We start from the raw sequence: 23758 nt of genomic DNA on the forward strand, positions 1-23758 counted from the left end.
ATATATATATATATATATATATATATATACTATATATAGTATATATATATATATATATATATATATATATATATATATATATATATACTATATATATATATATATATATATATATATATATATATTATATATATATAATATATATATATAAATATATATATATATGTGTAATATATATATATATATATATATATATATATATATATATATATATATATATATATATATATACACATATATATATATATATATACATATATATATACACATATATATATATATATATACCACAAGCGTTACCTGGTAGGTAACCACCCATACAATCAGATTGTGACACAGACTACGAATGCCGTGAATGTAATTACCCCGATCTACATGCTGTCAAATAAACAAACCACACGCCGTGGCGCAACGTTAGGGGCATCGCCTCTGGTGCTGACGTCCGAGGTTCGATTCCCGAGAGGGAGTGCAGTGGAGTGTGTACACCTGATGAGCCCAGAATGAGGGCGAAACACGTGTCGTGTACTCTTTGCATTTATTTGACAGTAAACTATTTTCAACCATTCTATGATCTGCTCCTCACAAACTGAGGGCACCGTGGCGGATGTTAGCAGATTGCTGGCCAACCACAAGCGTTACCTGGTAGGTAACCACCCATACAATCAGATTGTGACACAGACTACGAATGCCATGAATATATATATATATATATATATATATATATATATATATATATATCCCAAAGAGAAGCATGAAGTCCATTATAGCAATTTGTAAAGAATATGGCATCACTACAAACCGGGCAAGAGGACACTCAACAAAACTCAGAGTGAGCAAGGAGGGCTTAATCAGAGATACAACAGACACCAAGAATGACACTGAAGGAGCTGCAAAGATCCACAGCAGAGGTGAGAGCATCGGTCCATAGGACCACTTTAAGCCGTTCACTCCACAGAGCGGGGCATTATGGAAGAGTGGCCAGAAAAAAGCGATTACTTAAAGAATACACACTTGGGAGTTTGCCTTAACAGCATGTCATTGACTCCCCAAACACATGGATGAAGGTCCTCTGATTAGACGAGAATAAAATTGAACTTTTTGGCCATCACGGGAAAATCCATGTGTGGTGGAAACCTAACACCTCCCATCATCCCAAGAACACCATTCACACAGCGAAGCATGGTGGTGGCAGCATCAGGTTCTGGGGACAGGTAAACTGGTCAGGACTTAATGAAAAATAGAAGAATGGCACTAAATACGGGGCACCTCGGTCTGCCAGAGATCCGAGACTGGGATGAAAGTTCACGTTCCAACAGGACAATTAATGACCCAAACATACTGCTAAAGCAACATTGGAGTGGATTAGAGGGAAACACTGAAACGTCTGGGAATGGCCGAGTCAAAGCCCAGAAATCAATCAAATAGAGAATCTTTGGCACAATTTGAAGATTGCTGGACACCAATGCATGCAACCCATAAAACTGGAAGGAGTTGGAGTGGTTTGGCCTTGAGGAATTGGTGAAAATCCCAGAGGTGAGGTGTGCTAAGCTAATAGAGACATTCACCTGGAGACATGCAGCAAAGGATTGATTCTGGGGGTTGAAGACCTATGCACACTCAGGATTTCTGTTTTCTTGTCTTAATTATTGCTTATGTCACAATACAAAATATGTTGCACCTTCAAAGTGGTAGGCATGTTGTAGGAATCAAATGGTGATAACCCCCCAAAAAATCCATTTGAATTGCAGGTTGTAATGTGACAAAACAGGACAAGCACCAAAGGGGGTAAGTACTTTCTCAAGGCATTCTGTGTAGAGGTAATTTACAAGCCTAATAAAATGTTGAGGTATCCTGTAAAATCCTGTTGAGCTGGGGTCCTGGAGGGCCCCAGTGGCTGCAGATTTTCATTCTAACGCTTTTCTTAATTAGTGCCATATTTTTGCTGCTAATAACCTTCTTTTTAATTAACTTTAAAGGACTTGTTATTTAAGATTTGTTCTCCTGATCAATCCTCTGAATTGCTTCATTTCTTTCCTTAAATGGCGCCCAAACAGAAATGATATGTGAAGTGAGTGACCAAGTGGAAGACCAACTATGTCAGGGCCTCAGACTCCAACCAGTTGCTCAATTAGGCTTAGATTCTTGTTGTTAATTAAACTCATTCTTTAATTCCATGGCTTGTTGCTGCTCTTGTTGTGCAATAGCAGACATTTCTGAAATTGTTGATTTTCTCATTTCTAAGAGCTCTGGTAAAATGTTTTGGGGACCTGAGCAGATCAACATTCCTGAGACCTTTATCTTTCTTTATTTTCATATATTGTATGATGGAAACAGTTTGCAAGTCATTTTTTGTTCATTTTGTATCTCATTATACTGTTAATTAAGGAAAAAAAAAACAATTAAGGGGTCTGAGTCTTGAAGAGCAAGTCAAACAAAATTAATACAAAAGTTAATAGCAACAAAAACAGGTCGCTATATAAGAAAAGAATAAGAATGAAAACCTGCAGCCACTGGGGCCCTCTAGGGCTGGAGTTGGGGACCCTTGCTGTTGAATGTAAACCAAGGAGCCATTAGCGAGCCATTGTTACTGGAAGGGGCCAGGCTAATTTTGCTTTCATTTTACCTTCACAGACACCAGAAATGAAACCCACCCCGGCAGCAATGAAGCAGGCCAATTCTTGAAGCAAGGTTATTAGTTTTGCTTTTTTATATTAGTTTTTATTTCTATATTTTTTCTGACCTTACTTAGAAATTCAGTTTAGTTTTAGTTTTCCTTCATCATGTATTTTCAGTTTTAATTTAGTTTTTATTTCACACAGACATTTCTATTTTATTTTAATATCTATTAGTTTCAGTTTTAGTTTTATTAATTATGGTATGGTTAAAGAGCTACTTTGGAGTTTAGTTTTGTGTCACAAATCAGACAGAACTGTACACTTAAACGGGTTAAGATACGAGTTTAAAAGCTTACTACACTACATTGTTTACTATCCATATTTTTATTTTTTTTATCTGGTAAAAACAAGTACAATCAAAACCAGATACTGAATATGAACAATTTTATACAATTTTATCATTGATAAAAATATTTTCTATGTCATTTGTGCTGAACAAATGTGCCCCGATTGTTTTCACTTTTTATCGTTCTTTCTTTCTTTTATTGCTCATGATGGGCCAATTTGTAATGACATTTAGGTGAATTTTAAGGTTTGAGGGTTTTTTTTTTTGTTTTTTTTTTTAACTCTAAAGGTCTACACCAGACAACATATCCTGCTCCAAGATAATGTGCTTATAATGAATTCCTTCAATACTGCATTAAAAAATCTCCCATACTTGACTTTTTATTTTCTACCAGCCATATTGATCACTGATTCCATCTCTGGCACATTACATGTTTAAAACAAAAGTGATTGGCCAGCAACAATATGCTGATCTTGTATGATGACCTAGTCAATCTCTTGATCTGTACCACTTTATTTTCAGAAAGGATTTCTACTGTGCAAAGTGGGAGGTGAATTATTGTCCACAGAATGCAGGCAACTGAGAAATAAACTGAAACGTTACTCACTCGTGACTTTTATGTCCATACGGTAAAGATTTTGTTGACCAGCACATTCCAATTTCAGGCGTTTTAAATTACATCTTGATATACAACAAGGGCAAAGAAAGGCAGCACAGTAAATCGCTTTCTATTTCACACATTTTACGTGCCTGTAGTCAGCTCGCTCTGTCACCGCAAATGCTGTGTGAACAGCCGCACTCCGTCACCAGCCACCATTCACTGGATGAATATATTCAGGCGGCTCATGGTGGATTTCTTTCTGTTTTAGAGTTAAAAGTTACAAGGGTTAAAGACTAATGGCAAGAATATTCATTCAAAAATGAAACTAAAAATATCTTTAGTAATTTATTGTTTTATTTCAGTTAGCCTTTCCAGCTGCTTTAATGGTTTAGTTTAGTTTTTCATATTGGTTTTGTTAATTATTTTATTTCAGTTTATGAAAATGTTTTTTTTAATAATAGTTTCAGTTTTGATTTTACTTTTCGTTAACTATAATAATCTTGGCTTGAAGCAATCCTCTTTATTGGAAACTGCAAGCTGCACAGGCTTATCAAAGGCTCCAAATCAATGGCGTGAAGTTCTGTTCCTCCATTTCCTCATTACTAAATGAAACTGTGGCCTGCCAGAGCCGGTCATGCTGTTGGCTGGTAGCAACGTGCAGCATCAGCAGTTGGTAGATCCACCAAAAGTACACCTTCCACCACTGTGCATTTTCACTAGGCCTCGTGAAAAACTGTGTGATGATGATAGATTGCGATGGAAATGCCTTAATAAGACATTGGGACCAATATATAGTGGGGCAAAAAAGTATTTAGTCAGCCACCAATTGTGCAAGTTCTCCCACTTAAAAAGATGAGAGACGCATGTAATTTTCATCATAGGTATACCTCAACTATGAGAGACAAAATGAGAAAAAAAAATCCAGAAAATCACATTCTTCAAAAATCAGACAAATTATGGTGGAAAAAAAGTATTTGGTCACCTATAAACAAGCAAGATTTCTGGCTCTCACAGACCTGTAACTTCTTCTGTAAGAGGCTCCTGTGTCCTCCACTCGTTACCTATATTAACACTAGAATTACCAGAGCCTACGAAAAAACTCGTAGATCCGGCCCACCTTAAATCGCTTCTTAAAACCGTTCTCACCTCTCCGCCAGCGTCTTTTGTCATCTAAATGTACTGATAAAGACAAGCTGCCAGCAGCCGGCTATTCCATCCCCCCAACGACTTAGAACGTAAACGAGCTTTTCCCACCTCATGCCTTGATTGATTATCTGGGAGTGAAGTGGAGTTTTAGAGTAGAAATAATAGATTGTTATTTGGAACACACGCATTTCATATGTGTTGCATTTCTACAGTAATCTGTGTAAACACATTGTTAAAACAGAAACGTTTTATATATATTAGTAGCAAATGACAAAATGTTGGCATAAACTATATAATGTATGAAGCCTGAAGTCCAAATATCAAAGAAACACTTTCACAAAAGGTACAAAAAAAAAAAAAAAAGCCACAGCCAAAAAAAGCCGCCTTAGTGTGTGACATTGACACGCATTAGCTATCACTGCTTCCGTGGCGTAACAGTATCAGTCGCTGCCTGGGAATCAGAAGCTCATAAGTTCGATCCTGCACAACTCCCTTTTGAGAAGTGTTCTTATTTTCACCATTTTAGAATAAAAAGATACATTTGATTTCAGTCTGTAACAGCCGGTGTAATTTATGATATTTGTAAAGGTTAGCTTTATTTTTTTTTTAAATTCACTTTTCATTGTCTCAGTCGTGTTCAGGATCCTTCCCTACCGCCCCCCATCTGACACTGCTGTTTTCACATAAAGACGCCCTATAGCTCTGCAGTGTATCACGATACATACGACCGCGTGTTTTTTTCCCCCAGTATTGCCAGTCCCCACGTGTTGCCGTATGCTGTTTCTTTTGTACTCCAGGACATGCAGAAGAAAGCATAGTAAAGAGCAGTAACTTCAGCGCTATATGCAATCACCAGACACTCCCCATCTGACACTGCTGTTTTCACATAAAGACGCGCTAAAGCTCTGCAGTGTACTTGTGGCTGCATTGTCGTACCAATGCTTGCGAACTGAAGTGTCTGCATGCACTTTTCGTGGCATTATACGTGTATTTTTTGAGTATGCCCATGTAGCTCAAACACAGGAACATATGTTGATGTAAAAGTATAACAAAACAAGTGCACTTTTATTCAAGACTATAACCGAAGAAAAAAGAAAGCAAGTTACAGTAGGCAGTTGATATGACAGCTTGCGTGGTGGAATGCTAAGAACTGCTGATTTCCATTCCGTGCTATATAACTGTTAACATTTGAATCTGATGATTGCATATAGCGCTGTCTTGTTTAGTGTGAGCAAGAACATGCAGGTGGCCAGTTGCTGAGTGCTACAACGCACATTTTAAAAAAAGAAAGAGACAAATATATGTGACGTTTTGTTCTTATTTTCACTATTTTAGAATAAAAAGATACATTTGATTTCAGTCTGTAACGGCTGGTGTAATTTATGATATTTTGAAGAAATCATTTTATGACGCGAATAGTACCAATCAGAAAACATCGTCGAAGTAATGCAATCTTATTTGAAAACGAACAGCGTCAGATCGGGTGTGAAGTTATACTGGCGCTGTTTGAGTCAGATCAGAAGTTGAATAAGCTGAAAAAGCCCCTGTTCTGACTAAGTAAAAAAGCATGAATTAATCAACAGAAATAACCGCGATTGACATTTTAAAGTTAACAATTTACAGCGCATACCAATTTATAAATGTAATGTCCGTTTAAGGAAAAAAAAAAAATTTCTTCAAAGCTGAGAATCGAACTCACGTCTCTGTAGCACGGCAGGGCAGCTGTGCTTCAAGTCAGCAAACCATAGCGTTAAGCCACGGAAGCTGTTGTATCATCCTTGAACCTTTTGTGAAAGTGTTTATTTGATGTTTGGACTTTAGGCTTCACAGACTCTATAGTTTATGCCTACATTTTGTAACATTTATTACTAAAATATGAAAAAGTTTGTTTTAGCAATGTGTTTACACAGATTACTGTAGAAACGGAACACTCATGAAATGCATGTACTGTATTCCAAATATCCATCCATCCATCCATCCATTTTCCAACCCGCTGAATCTGAACACAGGGTCACGGGGGTCCGCTGGAGCCAAACCCAGCTAACACAGGGCACAAGGCAGGAACCAATCCCAGGCAGGGTGCCAACCCACCGCAGGACAGTATTCCAAATAGCGATCTATTATTTCCATTCTAAAACTCCAGCAGTTCAGTCACTCCCAGATAATCAAACAAGACATGAGCTGGGAAAACTTAGTGAACGTTCTGCGACGGTGGGGGATGGAATAGCCGGCTACTTGCTGCTCCTCTTAATCGGCACATTTAGAAGACAAAAGGGAGGTGAGAACGGTTTTAAGGTGGGCCGGATCTACGAGTTTTTTCGTAGACTCTGGTAATTCTAGGGTTAATGGCACCTGTTTGAACTCGTTATCAATATAAAAGACACCTGTCAACAACCTCAAACAGTCAGACATACAAGACCACTGATAATCTCCCTCGATCTGGGGCTCCACGCAAGATCTCACCCCGTGGGGTCAAAATGATCACAAGAACGGTGAGCAAAAATCCCAGAACCACACGGGGGGACCTAGTGAATGACCTGCAGAGAGCTGGGACCAAAGTAACAAAGGCTACCATCAGTAACACACTACGCTGCCACAGACTCAAATCCTGCAGTGCCAGACGTGTCCCCCTGCTTAAGCCAGTACATGTGCAGGCCCGTCTGAAGTTTGTTAGAGAGCATTTGGATGATCCAGAAGAGGACTGGGAGAATGTCATATGGTCAGATGAAACCAAAATAGAACTTTTTGGTAAAAACTCTGTCGTGTTTGGAGGAGAAAGAACACCATACCTACTGTAAAGCATGGGGGTGGAAACATCAGGCTTTGGGGCTGTTTTTCTGCAAAGGGACCAGGACGACTGATCCGTGTAAAGGAAAGAATGAATGGGGCCATGTATCGTCAAATTTTGATTGAAAGCCTCCTTCCATCAGCAAGGGCATTGAAGATGAAACATGGCTGGGTCTTTCAGCATGACAATGATCCCAAACACACCGCCCGGGTAACGAAGGAGTGGCTTCGTAAGAAGCATTTCAAGGTCCTGGAGTTGGCCTAGCCAGTCTCCAGATCTCAACCCCATAGAAAATCTTTGGAGGGAGCCCCAAAACATCACTGCTCTAGAGGAGATCTGCATAGAGGAATGGGCCAAAATACCAGCAACAGTGTGTGAAAACCTTGTGAAGACTTACAGAAAACGTTTGACCTCTGTCATTGCCAACAAAGGGTATATAAGTAAGTATTGAGATGAACTTTTGTTATTGACCAAATACTTTTTTTCCACTACAATTTCCAAATAAATTCTTTAAAAATCAGACAATGTGATTTTCTGGATTTTTTTTTTCTTTTTGTCTCTCATAGTTGAGGTATACCTATGATGACAATTACAGGCCTCTCTCATCTTTTTAAGTGGGAGAACTTGCACAATTGGTGGCTGACTAAATACTTTTTTGCCCCACTGTAGGCTGATGCTAAACTGAAAACAGGAATTTTTATTGGACCTAAAATCTGCCAACTGATGCATGGCAACTGCGGACTCCAAAGTAAGCTGAGGTATCTTATGAAGCCCCCCTGAGGAATCACAAACACCTGTGACGCCAATTGTCCCAAAATATTATGGTGCTCTGAAATTGGGGGGACAGGGGAAAAAAAATGTGAGCATGGGAAAGGCGCTATATAAATAAAATGTATTATTATTATAATTATGTGACTGAAATGTATGCAAATCCCCTTCAATGGAACTCTGTAAAGGGCACTTTAATTACAATGTCTGAATTGCCTGATTTTTCATTTTAAACTGTAGGCCAGAGGGCTAAGGAGGAGGAGGAGGAGGAGGAGGAGGGTTGGGAGCAGGAACTGATTACATCGTGTTGGTGCACCCACCACATGGTGACCCACCCAGATTGAGATCCAAGTGAAGCAGGTGACACCTCAGCACCACACAGGAACAGGGTGTGGTGTTTTTTTTTTTTTTTTGGTTTTTTTTTGTTTCTTTTCAGTGGCCGGAGTGCCAATCCTGCCACCAACCCCAAGTTTTCCCTGCAAGTTGGAGGACCTCCCTGTAGGGCTGGACGCAGATAACGTCATGCCCAGGATGGAGCAATTGCAGGTTAAGGGCCTTGCTCAGGGGCCCAATACAGTAGAGCCACTTCTGCCGTTTGTGGGATTTGAACTGGCAACCTTCTGATTACCAGTGCAGATCCCTACCTCAGAGCCACCATGGTGGCATGGATCGTGGACTATCTTACAAACAGACCTCAGTATGTGCGTCTCGGGAATTGCAGATCTGACATTGTGGTCAGCAACACAGGAGCGCCGCAGGGGACTGTACTTTCTCCGGTTCTGTTCAGCCTATATACATCGGACTTCCAAAATAACTCGGAGTCCTGCCACGTGCAAAAGTTTGCTGACGACACTGCTATTGTGGGCTGCATCAGGAGTGGGCAGGAGGAGTATAGAAACCTCATCAAGGACTTTGTTAAATGGTGCAACATAAACCACCTACACCTGAACACCAGCAAAACCAAGGAACTGGTGGTGGATTTTAGGAGACCCAGGCCCCTCATGGACCCCGTGATCATCAGAGGTGACTTTGTGCAGAGGGTGCAGACCTATAAATACCTAGGAGTGCAGCTGGACGATAAATTAGACTGGACTGCCAATACTGATTCTCTGTGCAAGAAAGGACAGAGCCGCCTGTACTTCCTTAGAAGACTGGCATCCTTCAACATCTGCAGTAAGATGCTGCAGATGTTCTATCAGATGGTTGTGGCGAGTGCCCTCTTCTACGCAGTGGTGTGCTGGGGAGGCAGCATTAAGAAGAAGGATGCCTCACGCCTGGACAAACTGGTGAGGAAAGCAGGCTCTATTGTTGGCATAGAGCTGGACGGTTTAACATCTGTGGCAGAGCAAAGGGCACTCAGCAGGCTCCTATCAATTATGGAGAATCCACTACATCCATTAAACAGTGTCATCTCCAGACAGAGGAGCAGTTGCAGCGACAGACTGCTGTCACTGTCCTGCTCCACTGACAGACTGAGAAGATCATTCCTCCCCCAAACTATGCGACTCTTCAATTCCACCAGAGGGGGTAAACGTTGAACATTATTCAAGTTATTGTCTGTTTTTTTTTTTTTACCTGCATTTTTTTATTACTCTTTAATTTAATATTTTTTGCTGCTGGAATATGTGAATTTCCCCCTGGGATTAATGAAGTATCTATCTATCTATCTATCTATCTATCTCTCTCTGCCCTCTGAGCGCTAAAAGAAGAATAAATCAAGGAAAATAATGTGTCTTTGTCCCAAACATTATGAAGGACACTGTAATTTCAGCAAATTTTCTTCTGTTTTGATGTTATGAATACATCAGTGTGGTATCATACATCTGTTGGGCAGAAACTGGGGTACTTGTGTACTAAACGGACACCACGGACAGCAATTTCTACCCATTCTAGTGTTGGGCTCCGTGAGGGAGGCGCCCCGGTTGCTTAATTTTTGGAGTTTAAATTATTAGACTGACCTACCCCAACAGCAAATGCTAACCTTAAAGTTAGTGGGGGTGGAGTATAGTTGCCTATAGGTCCCTAAAGTTAATGTCCCTTTTGGGTGCTTAATGTTAAAAACGAAAATCCGATTTGCGTCACGATAACTGAAAAGGGTACTAGTCGTCTGTGCCGTCAGTTTAGTACACAAGTACCGAAACTGGTTCTGCATTACGCTCAATTTAATTTTTTCACACATACACTTAAGATCCTGACATAAGATGCAATCTGACTTGAGATTTGAGATTTTGTGAGGGACACAGACTCTGCTCAGTAGCTGTAGATTTCTTTTTTTGGTGGTTCCGTGTAATTACTGAGATCCTAATGATGCACACAAATATATTATGATAACTTGATTAACCAAATCGTGGGAATAAAATTACACATAGAGAAACAGAAAGGATGATGCTGATAAGATAAAACTAAAAGAAACTAGAAAGATAGATTATTAAAAAAAAACTAATAATCTTTGCTGGGACCCACAGTTTCATCACATTGTAAGAAAACCTGAAATTAGTACTAGAAATGTTGCAGGTTATCAAAACGAGCAGAAAACTGAAGTCATTATAAACAAAAATTGGCTACAACTTGAAAATGTGCATTCAACCAATTGAGCTCTCGAGGAGAGAAGTTTGACAAGCCAGTTATTATTGTTATTAATATTAAAACCGTTAAGTGCTCTTGTGAGATAGACGGCACGGTGACGCAGTGGTAGCCCTGCTCCCTTGCAGAAATCAGTCGCTGTACCGCCAAACATTCCATCAAATAGGAGTCCTGTCACATAACTCACTGATAACTGTCCATGTTTGTTTATTAAATCATCACGTCATTTTCTGACCAGCTTAATCCACACCAAGGTCGCGGAGGGTGCCGGAGTCTAACCCAGCTTGTATTGGTCGCAAGGCAGGAACAAACCCTAGACAGGACGCCAGACCATCGCTGGGAGAACACACACGGGCCAATTTTTCATCACCAGTTCACCTAACATGCGTGTCGAAACCAGGTCTCCCAGTTTAAACTCACGTAAAATCGGGGAGCACATGTAAAATCAACACGGAGAGGCCCTGGACGTGAACCCTGGTGTCCTCTAACTGATTTGTCGCGTGCGTGCAACACCGCACATCACCGTTCCGTACTGACGATTACTGCCGAAGGTTACACCTGTTCGCTAAACTAGCCGGTGTCCTTAACGTTCACAACAAACGTATCCGTACTGAGCCCAGCGGCCATGACACGACCCGGCATGAACCTCCTAACCTTGTACACTCGTGTCAGTCTGCGTGCTCGTCTCCCGAGTGCGCGCATCGCGTTGATGGGCCCAGCAGCAACCGCAGTCACCGCAGCCGGCGCTCTTCGGGTCGGCATCTCTCTTGCTGGAGAAACGGTTCGTAGTTGCCATTCGACAGGCGCCGGCAAGACGCTCACTCCGCCTTCCTTCTGTGAAAAGGTTGAACCTGTCCCTCCAATCGCCGTGTCGATCCACCAGCCATTCCCGGCTTCTTCCACTACTGAATAACGACAGGCAGAACGAATCAGTGACGCAAACGAGAAGGGGCGGCAGAGCAGTGGGCAGGTAAAGCCCTAAGGGTGGAAAGCAGTCCGGGTCATAAAACGGACTATTTGACCGTCATCCGCAATTAAAGTACGACGCGTCCTACCGCGATAGACAGCAGGGATTCATGACCGTAATTCTGACCTAATTCCTATGGCATGCCGTTTGGGCCATAAATGTCAGACGCGTTGGGTTACCACGCGTGCGCACGAACATTTCAGTTAATCTGAATTTAAAGCTCGCTTGTTTGTGCCGTGCGGCTGTGATACAGAGCTAAGCTTGCCTGAAGACATTACGATGCAGACGTTAGACATTGTCAGTAGGTCTCTCTCAGCAACCTAAAACTTAATCGCCATACTGCTAGATCGCAATGGGAATCTGGCCATGAGCGCTGGGAAAAGGGCGCACGCATGCGCAGTTACGGTTTTCTACAGCGATATACGTCTCTATGAATACTAAAGTCAATATTGAAGTTTTTTTTATCTCAATTCTGATTCAGTAATATGCAACAAATAACATCTCAATAAATGTAATGGTATTTATACGATATTACAAGAAACATTAAAAAATTACAAAAACAAATAGATATGACGACCAATCGAATAAGACACACAGGAGCCGCTTTTCCGCGGAAGTCTTGAAGATGCCGATTGCCTTTTTATTTGGTGTGCTGCGATGTAAACGGTTCCCCACTGCTCCCGTTGTCTCGGTGTCGGGGACACCTCCAAAATAATAAAAAAAACAGATCGTCTACGGCCAGTGTGCCTCTTGCCTGCTCTTTAACCATTCTCTTCTTCCTCAACCTGCTACTGTCCTCCTATCCAGCTCAAAAGCCGCCCTACACCAACCACACACTCCTCTTTTATTTGCCTGGAAGCACCGTTAATTAACCCGGAACCCTGTCACTATCCGCTCGCTCTAAGTAGGTGCCCCGAGCCCCCCCACTTATCGCTTTCCCCCCAGCTTCCACTCCCTGCAGCCCATGCAACAGCGAGACACGTCACATCATTTTTAAAGTTTTAGTTCTTTGAAGTTGGGATGGTCTTACCATACAATTTAACTTCATTTTCGAATGTAAGAAATAACGGATTCTAATTGATAACGTTAGATTTATGAAATGTGAAATTTTACCAAAGTATTAAGAAGATTAACTAGATAATCTCTCTCTTTACATGTTTTAAACTTAATAAGAAACGCAACAGGATATCCTTAAAAAAAATAAAGAGAAATCTTCAGTAACCTTTTTTTTGACAAACTTAGAAAAATCCTTCCAAAATACATGAGATGGGTCTGGCTGCAGATATCATCATCTGTGAGGCTGTTGGAATACCTGAGTATAGGGACAGGTCCAGAATAAACACAAAACCGTTTTCTGTGCAAGAATTACAATCTGGACCAATATTTATTTTTAATTTGGTCCATGTAGTGTTTGGTAGGATAATACCGGGTATTAAAAACTAATTTCTCTAACTTTGTTTTCTTCTTATTCTTCTTCCTCTTCATCTTTTCCCATCTCTACAGGTGCATCTCAATAAATTAGAGTATCATCAAAAAGTTAATTTACTTCAGTAATTCAATTCAAAAAGTGGGGCGGCACGGTGGCGCAGTGGGTAGCGCTGCTGCCTCGCAGTTGGGAGATCTGGGGACCTGGGTTCGATTCCCGGGTCCTCCCTGCGTGGAGTTTGCATGTTCTCCCCGTGTCTGCGTGGGTTTCCTCCGGGCGCTCCGGTTTCCTCCCACAGTCCAAAGACATGCAGGTTAGGTGGATTGGCGATTCTAAATTGGCCCTAGTGTGTGCTTGGTGTGTGGGTGTGTTTGTGTGTGTCCTGTGGTGGGTTGGCACCCTGCCCAGGATTGTTTCCTGCCTTGTGCCCTGTGTTGGCTGGGATTGGCTCCAGCAGACCCCCGTGACCCTGTGTTTGGATTCAGCGGGTTGGAAAATGGATGGATGGATGGATGAATTCAAAAAGTGAAACTCATTAAATAGATTCATTACACACAGAGTGATATACTCCATCCATCCATTTTCCAACCTGCTGAATCCAAACACAGGGTCACGGGGGTCTGCTGGAGTCAATCCCAGCTAACACAGGGCACAAGGCAGGAACCAATCCCGGGCAGGGTGCCAGCCTACCGCAGGACACACACACACACAATAGGGGCAATTTAGAATCGCCAGTCCACATGCAAATCTTTGGACTGTGGGAGGAAACCCACACAGACACGGGGAGAATATGCAAACTCCACGCAGGGAGGACCCAGGAAGCGAACCCAGGTCCCCTAACTGCGAGGCAGAAGCGCTACCACTGCGCCACCGTGCCGCCCGAGTGATATACTTCAAAGGTTTATTTCTTTTCATTTCGCTGATGATGGCTTACCACTAATGCGCTGCATGATAACGTGCAGAGAATACACTTGACTTGACCATTCCTAGTTTTTATCCTCTTCCTCTGTACGTTTAGCATTCGTTTGCTCAGAGGTTGATGCGCTTGCTGCTTCATGAGCAGCTCTTCTTTTCGCCACCCTAGAGGTCCTCTTCTTCTCTTCCAAACTCATCATCATGTTCTGCCATGTGAACCCTGAATACAACGAGGACTGATTGAGGTCATTTATGTTAGGTAGAATGCCCAGAGGAGTCTGGGTGGTCTCGTGGCCTCAGAATCCCTGCAGATTTTATTTACTTTTTTCTCCACCTGTCTGGAGTTTTTTTTGTTTTTTTCTGTCCTCCCTGGCCATCGTACCTTACTTTTATTCTATGTTAATTAGTGTTCCCTTATTTTAAATCTTATTTATTTCCTTTTTTCCTCTTTCTTCATCATGTAAAGCACTTTGAGCTACATTGTTTGTATGAAAATGTGCTCTAGAAATAAATGTTGTTGTTCCTTTGGCATCTTTTCATGTTAAAACTGATTAAATCAGTGTTTGTGTTGCAATTACTTAGTACGTTTTTCTTCAATTTTTCACTTAAGCTGGCACTTAAGTCTACAATCTGCCTCAAGAATGATTTAAGATATGAAGAGATAGGGGAAGTGACGGCGAAGGTGGTAGGGAATGAGAGCAGCGCCCGTACACATGTGCCACACGGCCGCCCTGCTGCGCACTGCCGAGAGTTGATTCTACAATAAAATAAAATAAAATGAGGAATAACCTTGGAGGTCAATCATCACCCCAAAAGCGGATAGTACACGTCACATAGTATACAGTCATATGAAAAAGTTTGTGAACCCCTCTTTATTCTTTGGATTTTTGTTTATCATTGGCTGAACTTTCAAAGTAGCAACTTCCTTTTAATATCTGACATGCCTTATGGAAACAGTAGTATTTCAGCAGTGACATTAAGTTTATTGGATTAACAGAAAATATGCAATATGCATCATAACGAAATTAGACAGGTGCATAAATTTGGGCACCCCAACAGAGATATGACATCAATACTTAGTTGAGCCTCCTTTTGCTAATCTAACAGCCTCTAGACGCTGTCCTCCTATAGCCTTTGATGAGTGTCTGGATTCTGGATGGAGGTATTTTTGACCATTCTTCCATACAAAATCTCTCCAGTTCAGTTCAATTTGATGGCTGCCGAGCATGGACAGCCTGCTTCAAATCATCCCATAGATTTTCCATGATATTCAAGTCAGGGGACTGTGATGGCCATTCCAGAACATTGTACTTCTCCCTCTGCATGAACGCCTTTGTAGATTTCGAACTGTGTTTTGGGTCATTGTCTTGTTGGAATATCCAACCCCTGTGTAACTTCAACTTTGTGACTGATGCTTGAACATTATCCTGAAGAATTTGTTGCTATTGGTTTGAATTTATCCGACCCTCGACTTTAACAAGGGCCCCAGTCCCTGAACTAGCCACACAGCCCCACAGCATGATGGACCTCCACCAAATTTGACAGTAGGTAGCAGGTGTTTTTCTTGGAATGCGGTGTTCTTCTTCCACCATGCAAAGCGCTTTTTGTTATGACCAAATAACTCAATTTTTGTCTCATCAGTCCAAAGTACTTTGTTCCAAAATGAGTCTGGCTTGTCTAAATGAGCATTGGCATACAATAAGCAACTCTGTTTGTGGCGTGAGTGCAGAAAGGGCTTCTTTCTCATCACCCTGCCATACAGATGATCTCTCTCCAAATTGTGCTGAATTGTAGAACGATGTACAGATACACCATCTGTCTGTAACCATTCTCACAATCCTGCGCATACAGTATGCCGCTACTTTATTTTTCTTGGCCTGCCAGACCTGCTAGGTCTAACAGCAACTGAGCACTTTGAGTACTGAGAAAAGCGCTATATAAATGTAATGAATTATTATTATTATTAACTGTGCCTGTGGCCTTCCATTTCCTGATTCCATTCCTTACAGTTGAAACTGACAGTTTAAACCTCTGAGATGGCTTTTTGTAGCCTTCACCTAAACCAGGAGACTCAACAATCTTTGTTTTCAGATCTTTTGAGAGTTGCTTTGAGGATCCCATGCTGTCACTCTTCAGAGGAGAGTCAAAGGGAAGCACAACTTGCAATTGACCACCTTAAATACTTTTATATCTCATGATTGGACACACCTGTCTATAAAGTTCAAGGCTTAACGAGCTGATCCAACCAATTTGGTGTTACAAGTAATCAGCATTGAGCAGTGACAGGCATTCAAATAAGCAAAATGACAAGGGGACCCACATTTTTGTACAGCCAGTTTTTCACATTTGATATAATTTCATACAACTAAATACTGCTTCACTAAAAATCTCTGTTTGGAGAGCACCCCAGTACTCAGATGTTCCTAGGAAATGAAAGACATACCACTGTTATCTTTTTGTTGAAAGTAGAGTAATATATTATGCAGGCTGAGAGGGGTTTCCAGACTTTTTCAAATGACTGTTTGTGTACCAAATTTCAAGTCGATAGGTCAAACGGTTTGCAAGCTACAGGTGATTTAAAATCCTGGACAGACAAACGAACAGCCACAATAGCATATTCTATATGAAGATAGCTAATAAAAACCCACAAATCAGTATCTCAGAAAATTAGAATATTATGAAAAAGTTCAATATTGTAGACTCCTGGGGCCTCATGTATAAACGGTGTGTACGCACAGAAATGTTGTGTACTCCCATTTCCACACTCAAATCGCGATGTATAAAACCTAAACTTGGCGTAAAGCCACGCACATTTCCACGGTAACTCATACCTTGGCGTACGCAATTTCTCCGCTCGGTTTTGCAGACTGGCGGCACCCAGCGTCAAAGCAGTGCTACTGTTCCTGTGTGATCACCCTTTCTTTCTTAGCTCCACATTCCTGACTCGGCTTTATAAATACAGTGAAATTAACTGCATATTGTTTATTAGTGTAATGCATCTGATTGTAATTAACCTGTAGCAATATAATGGTCCAGGGAATAGCCATAGTATTCCAAATACCATAACTGCTTTAGCATTGTAACACTCACTGCATCTTGTTGTTCTTTTTGCTGTTCCCGTTAAGGGTTGCCACTGCGGATCATCTTTTTCCATATTACTCTCACTGCACCACTCGGAGTATTTATATCACTGTATCTGAGTGTGAATCATAGCAGCAGCTGATCGGAAAGAGAATTATCGGTATACAGTTTCAAGCACACACTACCTCAACCATGGCAAAAAGCGTCAAAGCCTTTCCTGTATGGACCTCGCGTTTCAGAAACAGTTTCATCCCAAGAACTATAAACAGACTCAATCAGTCCATCAAGTGCTCCTTGTAGAACTGTTTGTATTATAAGTACAATCACCTCACTGTAAACTTGCACTACAGTTATAATATTGCACAACCTGCGCTACTTTATAAATCGCGTATGATGACGATATAATTTTAAAGATGAAATGCAGCAAAATATGTTGCTTATAGTATACAGATAAAACTTTAACTTCATTTAAATAATCTATTGTTAATAATTAAACATGTGAGGACACGGTGCCGCAGCGTATAACTAGTTCACAGATAGCTCCTGCCTTGCGCTGTATTCTTGCTGGTGCTGATGCAACACTGGAAGGATAGACGAATAGAATAATTAAACATGTACTACGAAGATATTTCAATGTTCCTTAAAAGTTTTGAAGAATCGGAGTTCTAAGCTTACAAATGGCTTAACGTCTATTACAGAGCTGATTGTGTGGCGTTTGGGTTTTTGGAGAAAGAAAAGTAAGAACAGGAATTGGAGGTTAGTACGTTTGAAAGAGACAGAACTTCTGTAATAAATTATTTCATTGAAGGTCGCACATGGCGCAGCAAGCCTCTTGCGTGAGATATGAACAATCACTGTGCCAGAGTGTTCCCATGTTTAATAACATGCTTTCATTCCTATCATCATGAAAAAGATATCACGTATACATCTCAGTATTTTAATTATTCAGAGAGCTGTAATATCTCGAATGTAATGGATTCTGTGTCCTGTCGGAGAAAGAGAAAGAACGGAAGCACGTAGTGATTCACACACATAGAGCACATAGAAGATCAAACACAGAACAAAGCATTTAACGTGCTACTTGAGAAACTAGTAAAATAAACGATTTTAAGATGAAGTTTATGATGTTCTACTTTAATGGCAAAATAAACTACGTGATTAAAGTGGAAATTTCGAGATTAAAGTTGACATTTCCTACTTTTTTCCCACTGTGTGCCTATTTTTTTGTTTGTACCCTAATAAGCTTTCATATGACACTCAGACGGTGGGCTACGACTTGCCTTTTCACGGCGACTTTGATATGTGATTTCTTTTTTATTTTGGGCACTGTGCGACTTTGTGAATTTGATCTTTCGAGTTTTGCCGACACTCTGTCACTCAATCAACTTTCTTTTGTTGATTATACCACTGTTTAAACCAACAAATAGTACGTTTTTCCTTTGCCTCTACTTGGTATTCGCTGAAATTCTTATATTTTCCCCCGTGCTTTTCCTATTGTCTTTTCACAGAAGGCTATTTATATTGATTTGCATATTCAAAGAGGCATAATTCTGGGAGGAGTTGGGTTGGGACAGCAGGCGCGTGCACGTGCGTTACTTTTCACGCTGATCGGGATTTATGTAGTGGAAGAACATGAAAGTTTGCGTGCGCACAGATTCCTGCATCTGGATTTTTCTGTGCATACGCACAATCCCGCTTTTGTGCTTACGCCATGTTATAGTGTGAGTTCTACGCACAGCGTTATACATGAGGCCCCTGGTGTCCTACTCCACTCAGCTGATTAACCCAAAACACCTATAAAGGGGGTCCTGAGCCTTCAAATGGTCTCTCAGCCTGGTTCAGTAGGCCACACAATCAGACTACTGACTTGACAGTTGTCCAGAAGACCGCCATGGAGACCCTCCACAAGGAGGCTAAGCCACAAGAGGTCATTGCTAAAGAAGCTGGCTGTTCACAGAGTGCTGTATCCAAGAATATTAATGGAAAGTTGTGTGGAAGGAAAACATTTGGCAGAAAAAGGTGCACAAGCTACATGGGTAACCGCAACCTTGAGAGGAGTGTGAAGCAATGTGAAGCAAAAGTATCGGGGACGTGGGCTACAACTGTCACAGCATTCCTTGTGTCAAGCCACTCCTGAACCAGAGACAACGTGAGAAGTGTCTTACCTGGGCTAAGAAGAAAATGGACAGGACTGTCGCTCAGTGGTCCAAAGTCCTCTTTTTCAAATGAAAGTAAATTTTGCATTTCATTTGGAAATCAAGGTCCCAGAGTCAGGAGGAAGAGTGGAGAGGCAAAGAATGCAAGTTGCTTGAGGTCCGGTGTGAAGTTTCCACAGTCAGTGATGATTTGGGGAGCCATGTCATCTGCTGCTGTTGGTCCACTGTGTTTTATCAAGTCCAAAGTCAGCACAGTCAGACGTCTACCAGGAAATTCTAGAGCACTTCATGCTTCCATCTGCTAATAAGCTTTACGGAAATGCTGATTTCATTTTCCGGCAGTACTTGGCAACTGCCCACACTGCCAAAAGTACCAACACCTGGTTTAATGACCATGGTGGGTATCACTGTGCTTGATTGACCAGCAAACTCACTTGACCTAAACCCCATAGAGAATCTGTAAAGAGGAAGATGAGAGACACCAGAGCCAACAATGCAGATGAGCTGAAGGCCACAATCAAAGCATCCTGGGCTTCCATAACACCTCAGCAGTGCCACAGGCTGATGGCCTCCATGCCACGCCGCATTGATGCAGTCATTCATGCAAAAGGAGCCCTGACCAAGTATTGAGTGCCTACATGGACATACTTTTTAGTCGACTAACATTTCTGTATTAAAAATCATTTGTTTATTGGTATTCTAATTTTCTGAGATACCTGTAGGCCATAAGCAGCAAAATGAAAAGAAATAAATGCTTGAAATATATCACTCTGTGTGTGATGAATCTATATAATATATGAGTTTCCATTTTTGAATTGAATTACTGAAATAAATGAACTTTTCAACAATATTCTAATTAAGTGAGATGCACTTGTATATGTGGTCAATATGCTTGATCAACTTTCTCCAAACAGCTCGCTCCTGCACCTGCTCACCGGTTAGACATGTTTTCCTTCAGATCTTCTTTTACTTTATCCATCCACCTCCGCCTTGGCCTCCCTCGTTTTCTGTTCTCCTGTACTTCCATTCCCATCACTCTTTTCCCTACATATTCCTTGTGTCTCCTCATCACAGGTCCATACCACCTAAATCTACTTTCCTGTACTTTTCTAGCTATCTCTCCCATTTTTGTTGTACCTCTGATTCTCTCATTTCTTCTTCTGTATTTTTTGTAACTCCACATATCCATCGCAACATTCTCATTTCTGCCCCATCCAACTTCTACTTCACCTGCACTCCCTTTAGTGCCCATGTCTTGTCTCCATACATCATTGCTGGTCTTACCACTGTCTTAAAACACCTAACCTTCAACTGTCACCTTAATTCTTTTGATCACACAACACTCCTGATACCTCCTTCCAATTGTTCCATCCACACAGTACTTGGTGGGTTATCTCTGCATTTCATTCTCCATCTCTGGGCTACCTCTGATCCTCGATATTTAAACTTCTCCACTCTTTTCAATAGCTCCCCCTACAGTCTAGCTTCTTACTCCTCATCCTCATTAAATCTCAGGCATTCTGTCTTCTTTCTATTTACTGTATCTTCAACCCTCTATTCTCTATTCTTCCCACTTCTTCTCCACTTCCTCTTTTCTGGTGCTACAAAAAACAATGTAATCTGCAAAAAGCAGCACCAGGGAGACTGGTCTTTTATTCCACGGCTCAACACATCCATAATCAGATCAAAGAGGTAAGGACTTCATGAAGATCCCTGGTGCAGATCTACTCTAACTGGGATCTTGTCTGTTACCCCAACACTGATTTTAACCTGAGTCCTCACTCCCTCATACACATCCTGGTCAATCCTAACACAGTTCTCTGGTCCTCTCTTCTCTCTCCTGCACCTCCAGACCTCTTGACGTGGCACTCGCATCATACGCCTTCTCCAAATCACTAAACACCATATACAAACCCTTCTGTTTTTCTGGATCCTCCTCTACCAGCTATCTCAATAGAAAGACGGCAATAGTTCTCCTTGGCATATAAACAAACTGCTCCTTCCATGTGGTGGTCTCTTCTCCACGCCTTCTCTCTATAACCATGTGTGTCACATCAGCTTTATCAACCTAAGATTTCCACAGTCCTGAATATTGTCCCTCTCCTCATAAATGGGTACAATCCCCCTGTTCCTTCACTCCTCTGGTATTCTCTTCTGTTCATTGATCTTCTGCATCTGATCCCACAGCACATCGACTCCCTCTTCTCCTAAACTCATCCACATTTTTGCTGGTGTTTCTTCCAGTCCTGTTGCCTTTCCATTTTTTATTCTTTTCAGTATCTCCTTTACTTCCTCTCTCCTTATTCTTGGTCACTGGCCCTTCATTTGGCTCTCCATCCCCAAATACCACCCTTGGATTTTCTTCATTCAGTAGCTTTTCAAAGTACCTCTTCCATCTATTCTCGATCTTATCATGCTCACTCAAGACCACATCTTGCTCGTCTTTCATTTGCTTTATATGACCAAAATCCTTCCCAGCCTTGTTCCTAGCCATCACTTTTCTGAACATCATTCTCTCTCCCTCTTTTGTCTCCATTTTTTTTTTTACACACCTCCTCCAAAGCCTGCACCTTGGCTCTTGCCATTGCTCGACTTGCCTCCTTGATTGTCTGCCTATGCCTTTATTTTTCATTAACTCTACTTGTAATCAAATATGTAAGTGGTGTGGTCCATACTTTCTTCCAGGCAATATCTGCAATTAAAGTCAGTATTCAAGCGCTGAGGTTCTGAACATGCGGCCACAGGTTGTCATTTTAACTTATTTTGAAATACTTCTGGAATTTTCCTTTTTAATTCAGCAGATGCTGCTTTTTTGTAAAACTGGATTTATAAAAGCTTATATAGAAACACAGGAAATATTTTTTGTGCAGTATGGACAGTTTCTCAAAATTAATTTTCAACATTGTTTCTTATAACTGTGTTTAACACTCTACCTGCTAGTTAGCATTACCAACGAAGGAGAAGCTCCACTTTGGTATACAGGAATTTCTTCCCCGTCTGTTCCGCGGTTTAATTAAGAGAATTTGAATACATACAAGGGAGAAAACAGAAAAGGTGAATTTTAAGTTAGAAAACGGTAAAAGGATTCACGCAATTAAATCGTGGTAAATATACTAACGGTGGAGACTTTCTGAGTACAGAACGTCAACAGCAAAAGACCAGTTAATTAAAAATTGATAAGATGTAACCAAGGCCGGTGTAGTGAAAAATTCAGAGCTCCGTGAGATCGTCTGTGGTTTATGCGCATGCGTTGAGCTTAGAGCGGTATCGGCGCGTAACACTCTGCAGTGCGCGTTCACAGCAGAGAAAAAGAAGGTCACTTAAAGAAGCAGCGGCGATTGCCTGCGTGTCACGTTAATGCGTCGATTGCCGTTGACAGTAACAGTTTTCAGAACTGGCTATGGTATTCTAGTCATTAAATAAAAAAACAGCAAATTTGAAAAAGTGATCAGCTTTATGTACATTCCGATTATAAGCATTCCGCGGCGACCGGGTCGCAGTTTGTGCCAAAACCAGAGTAACCAGACGTTCCACATTTCCCAGGAGAAACGGGATTGTGTCCCAGTTAATAAATGGAATATGGCTAAATATCCCAAGTGGGGCCAAAATCTTCGCGCAGGAAAGAAACTTTAAGGGGTACCCCCTCCCCTTCGTCAAACCCAAGACCCCGCCCCCCGAATTGCAAACACGCCTGGCTCTTCGATTAGCCTAAATATACAATATATCGTCTAATGAAATGCGAAACTTCAAGGAGGAACCCAAACTAACAACCCTTTGCTTTTCGATTTTAATATACGCCTAAATAATTTGTTAACCCGTACTTGATCACTTGATTCGTACGTTGTGTCCTGTTTTGAGGCTATTAAAATCTGGACGCCCTATAGCCAAACAACATTTGTAAAATTAACTAAATAGGTTAAATAAAAACATAAATAAATGTGCACTTGTTTCATCATCTCCGCTTCACTGGAGTTTGATTGTTTGTCTCTGCCCTGCAACATTGTAACGAGCTCCGACGCCGGACACTCAGAGAGACACGCCCCTCATGTGGCATCAGACTGGGGGGGGGGGGGGGGGGGGGGGTGGGGGTTTGCTTTAATACCTGCAGAAATAAAGCAGCCCGTGAGCAGCTGGTAAAGAGGGGTGGGGACTCACTTATGTACATGTGTTGAGCTCCTGAAGCCCATTGGGTCGGAGGTGCGGCCGCCAGAAACCTCAAACTGGAGCTTGGACTCGAGTCAGCTCGCCGACAGCCGGGTTTTGGGGGATCAGGGGGAATAGTGTGGCATACGAGTTACCTCTGACCTCAGGTGAGGCGGACCTGGGTGGTCTGCGTGAAGGGACAAATGGACCAGCAGCTTGGGAG

At 41.5% G+C, this 23758-nt stretch overlaps 1 protein-coding gene across 3 annotated transcripts in view; it reads right to left on the bottom strand.

Annotated features, from left to right (window-relative positions):
• Positions 1-12151, bottom strand: part of cdadc1 (cytidine and dCMP deaminase domain containing 1) — a 70647-nt gene extending 58496 nt beyond the window's left edge. Inside the window, exon 1 of one of the 3 annotated variants that reach the window (XM_051926346.1) lies at positions 11502-12151. In XM_051926346.1, the coding sequence (XP_051782306.1) occupies positions 11502-11643 (142 nt within the window). In that variant the 5' untranslated portion in view covers positions 11644-12151. The remainder of the gene's footprint in view (positions 1-11501) is intronic. The other 2 variants (XM_051926347.1, XM_028799180.2) reach the window with 2 other exon arrangements.
• Between the last annotated feature and the right edge of the window lie 11607 nt (positions 12152-23758).

The sequence above is a fragment of the Erpetoichthys calabaricus genome, chromosome 4 (assembly GCF_900747795.2).
Source record: "Erpetoichthys calabaricus chromosome 4, fErpCal1.3, whole genome shotgun sequence".
Classification (NCBI taxonomy): Eukaryota; Metazoa; Chordata; class Cladistia; order Polypteriformes; family Polypteridae; genus Erpetoichthys; species Erpetoichthys calabaricus.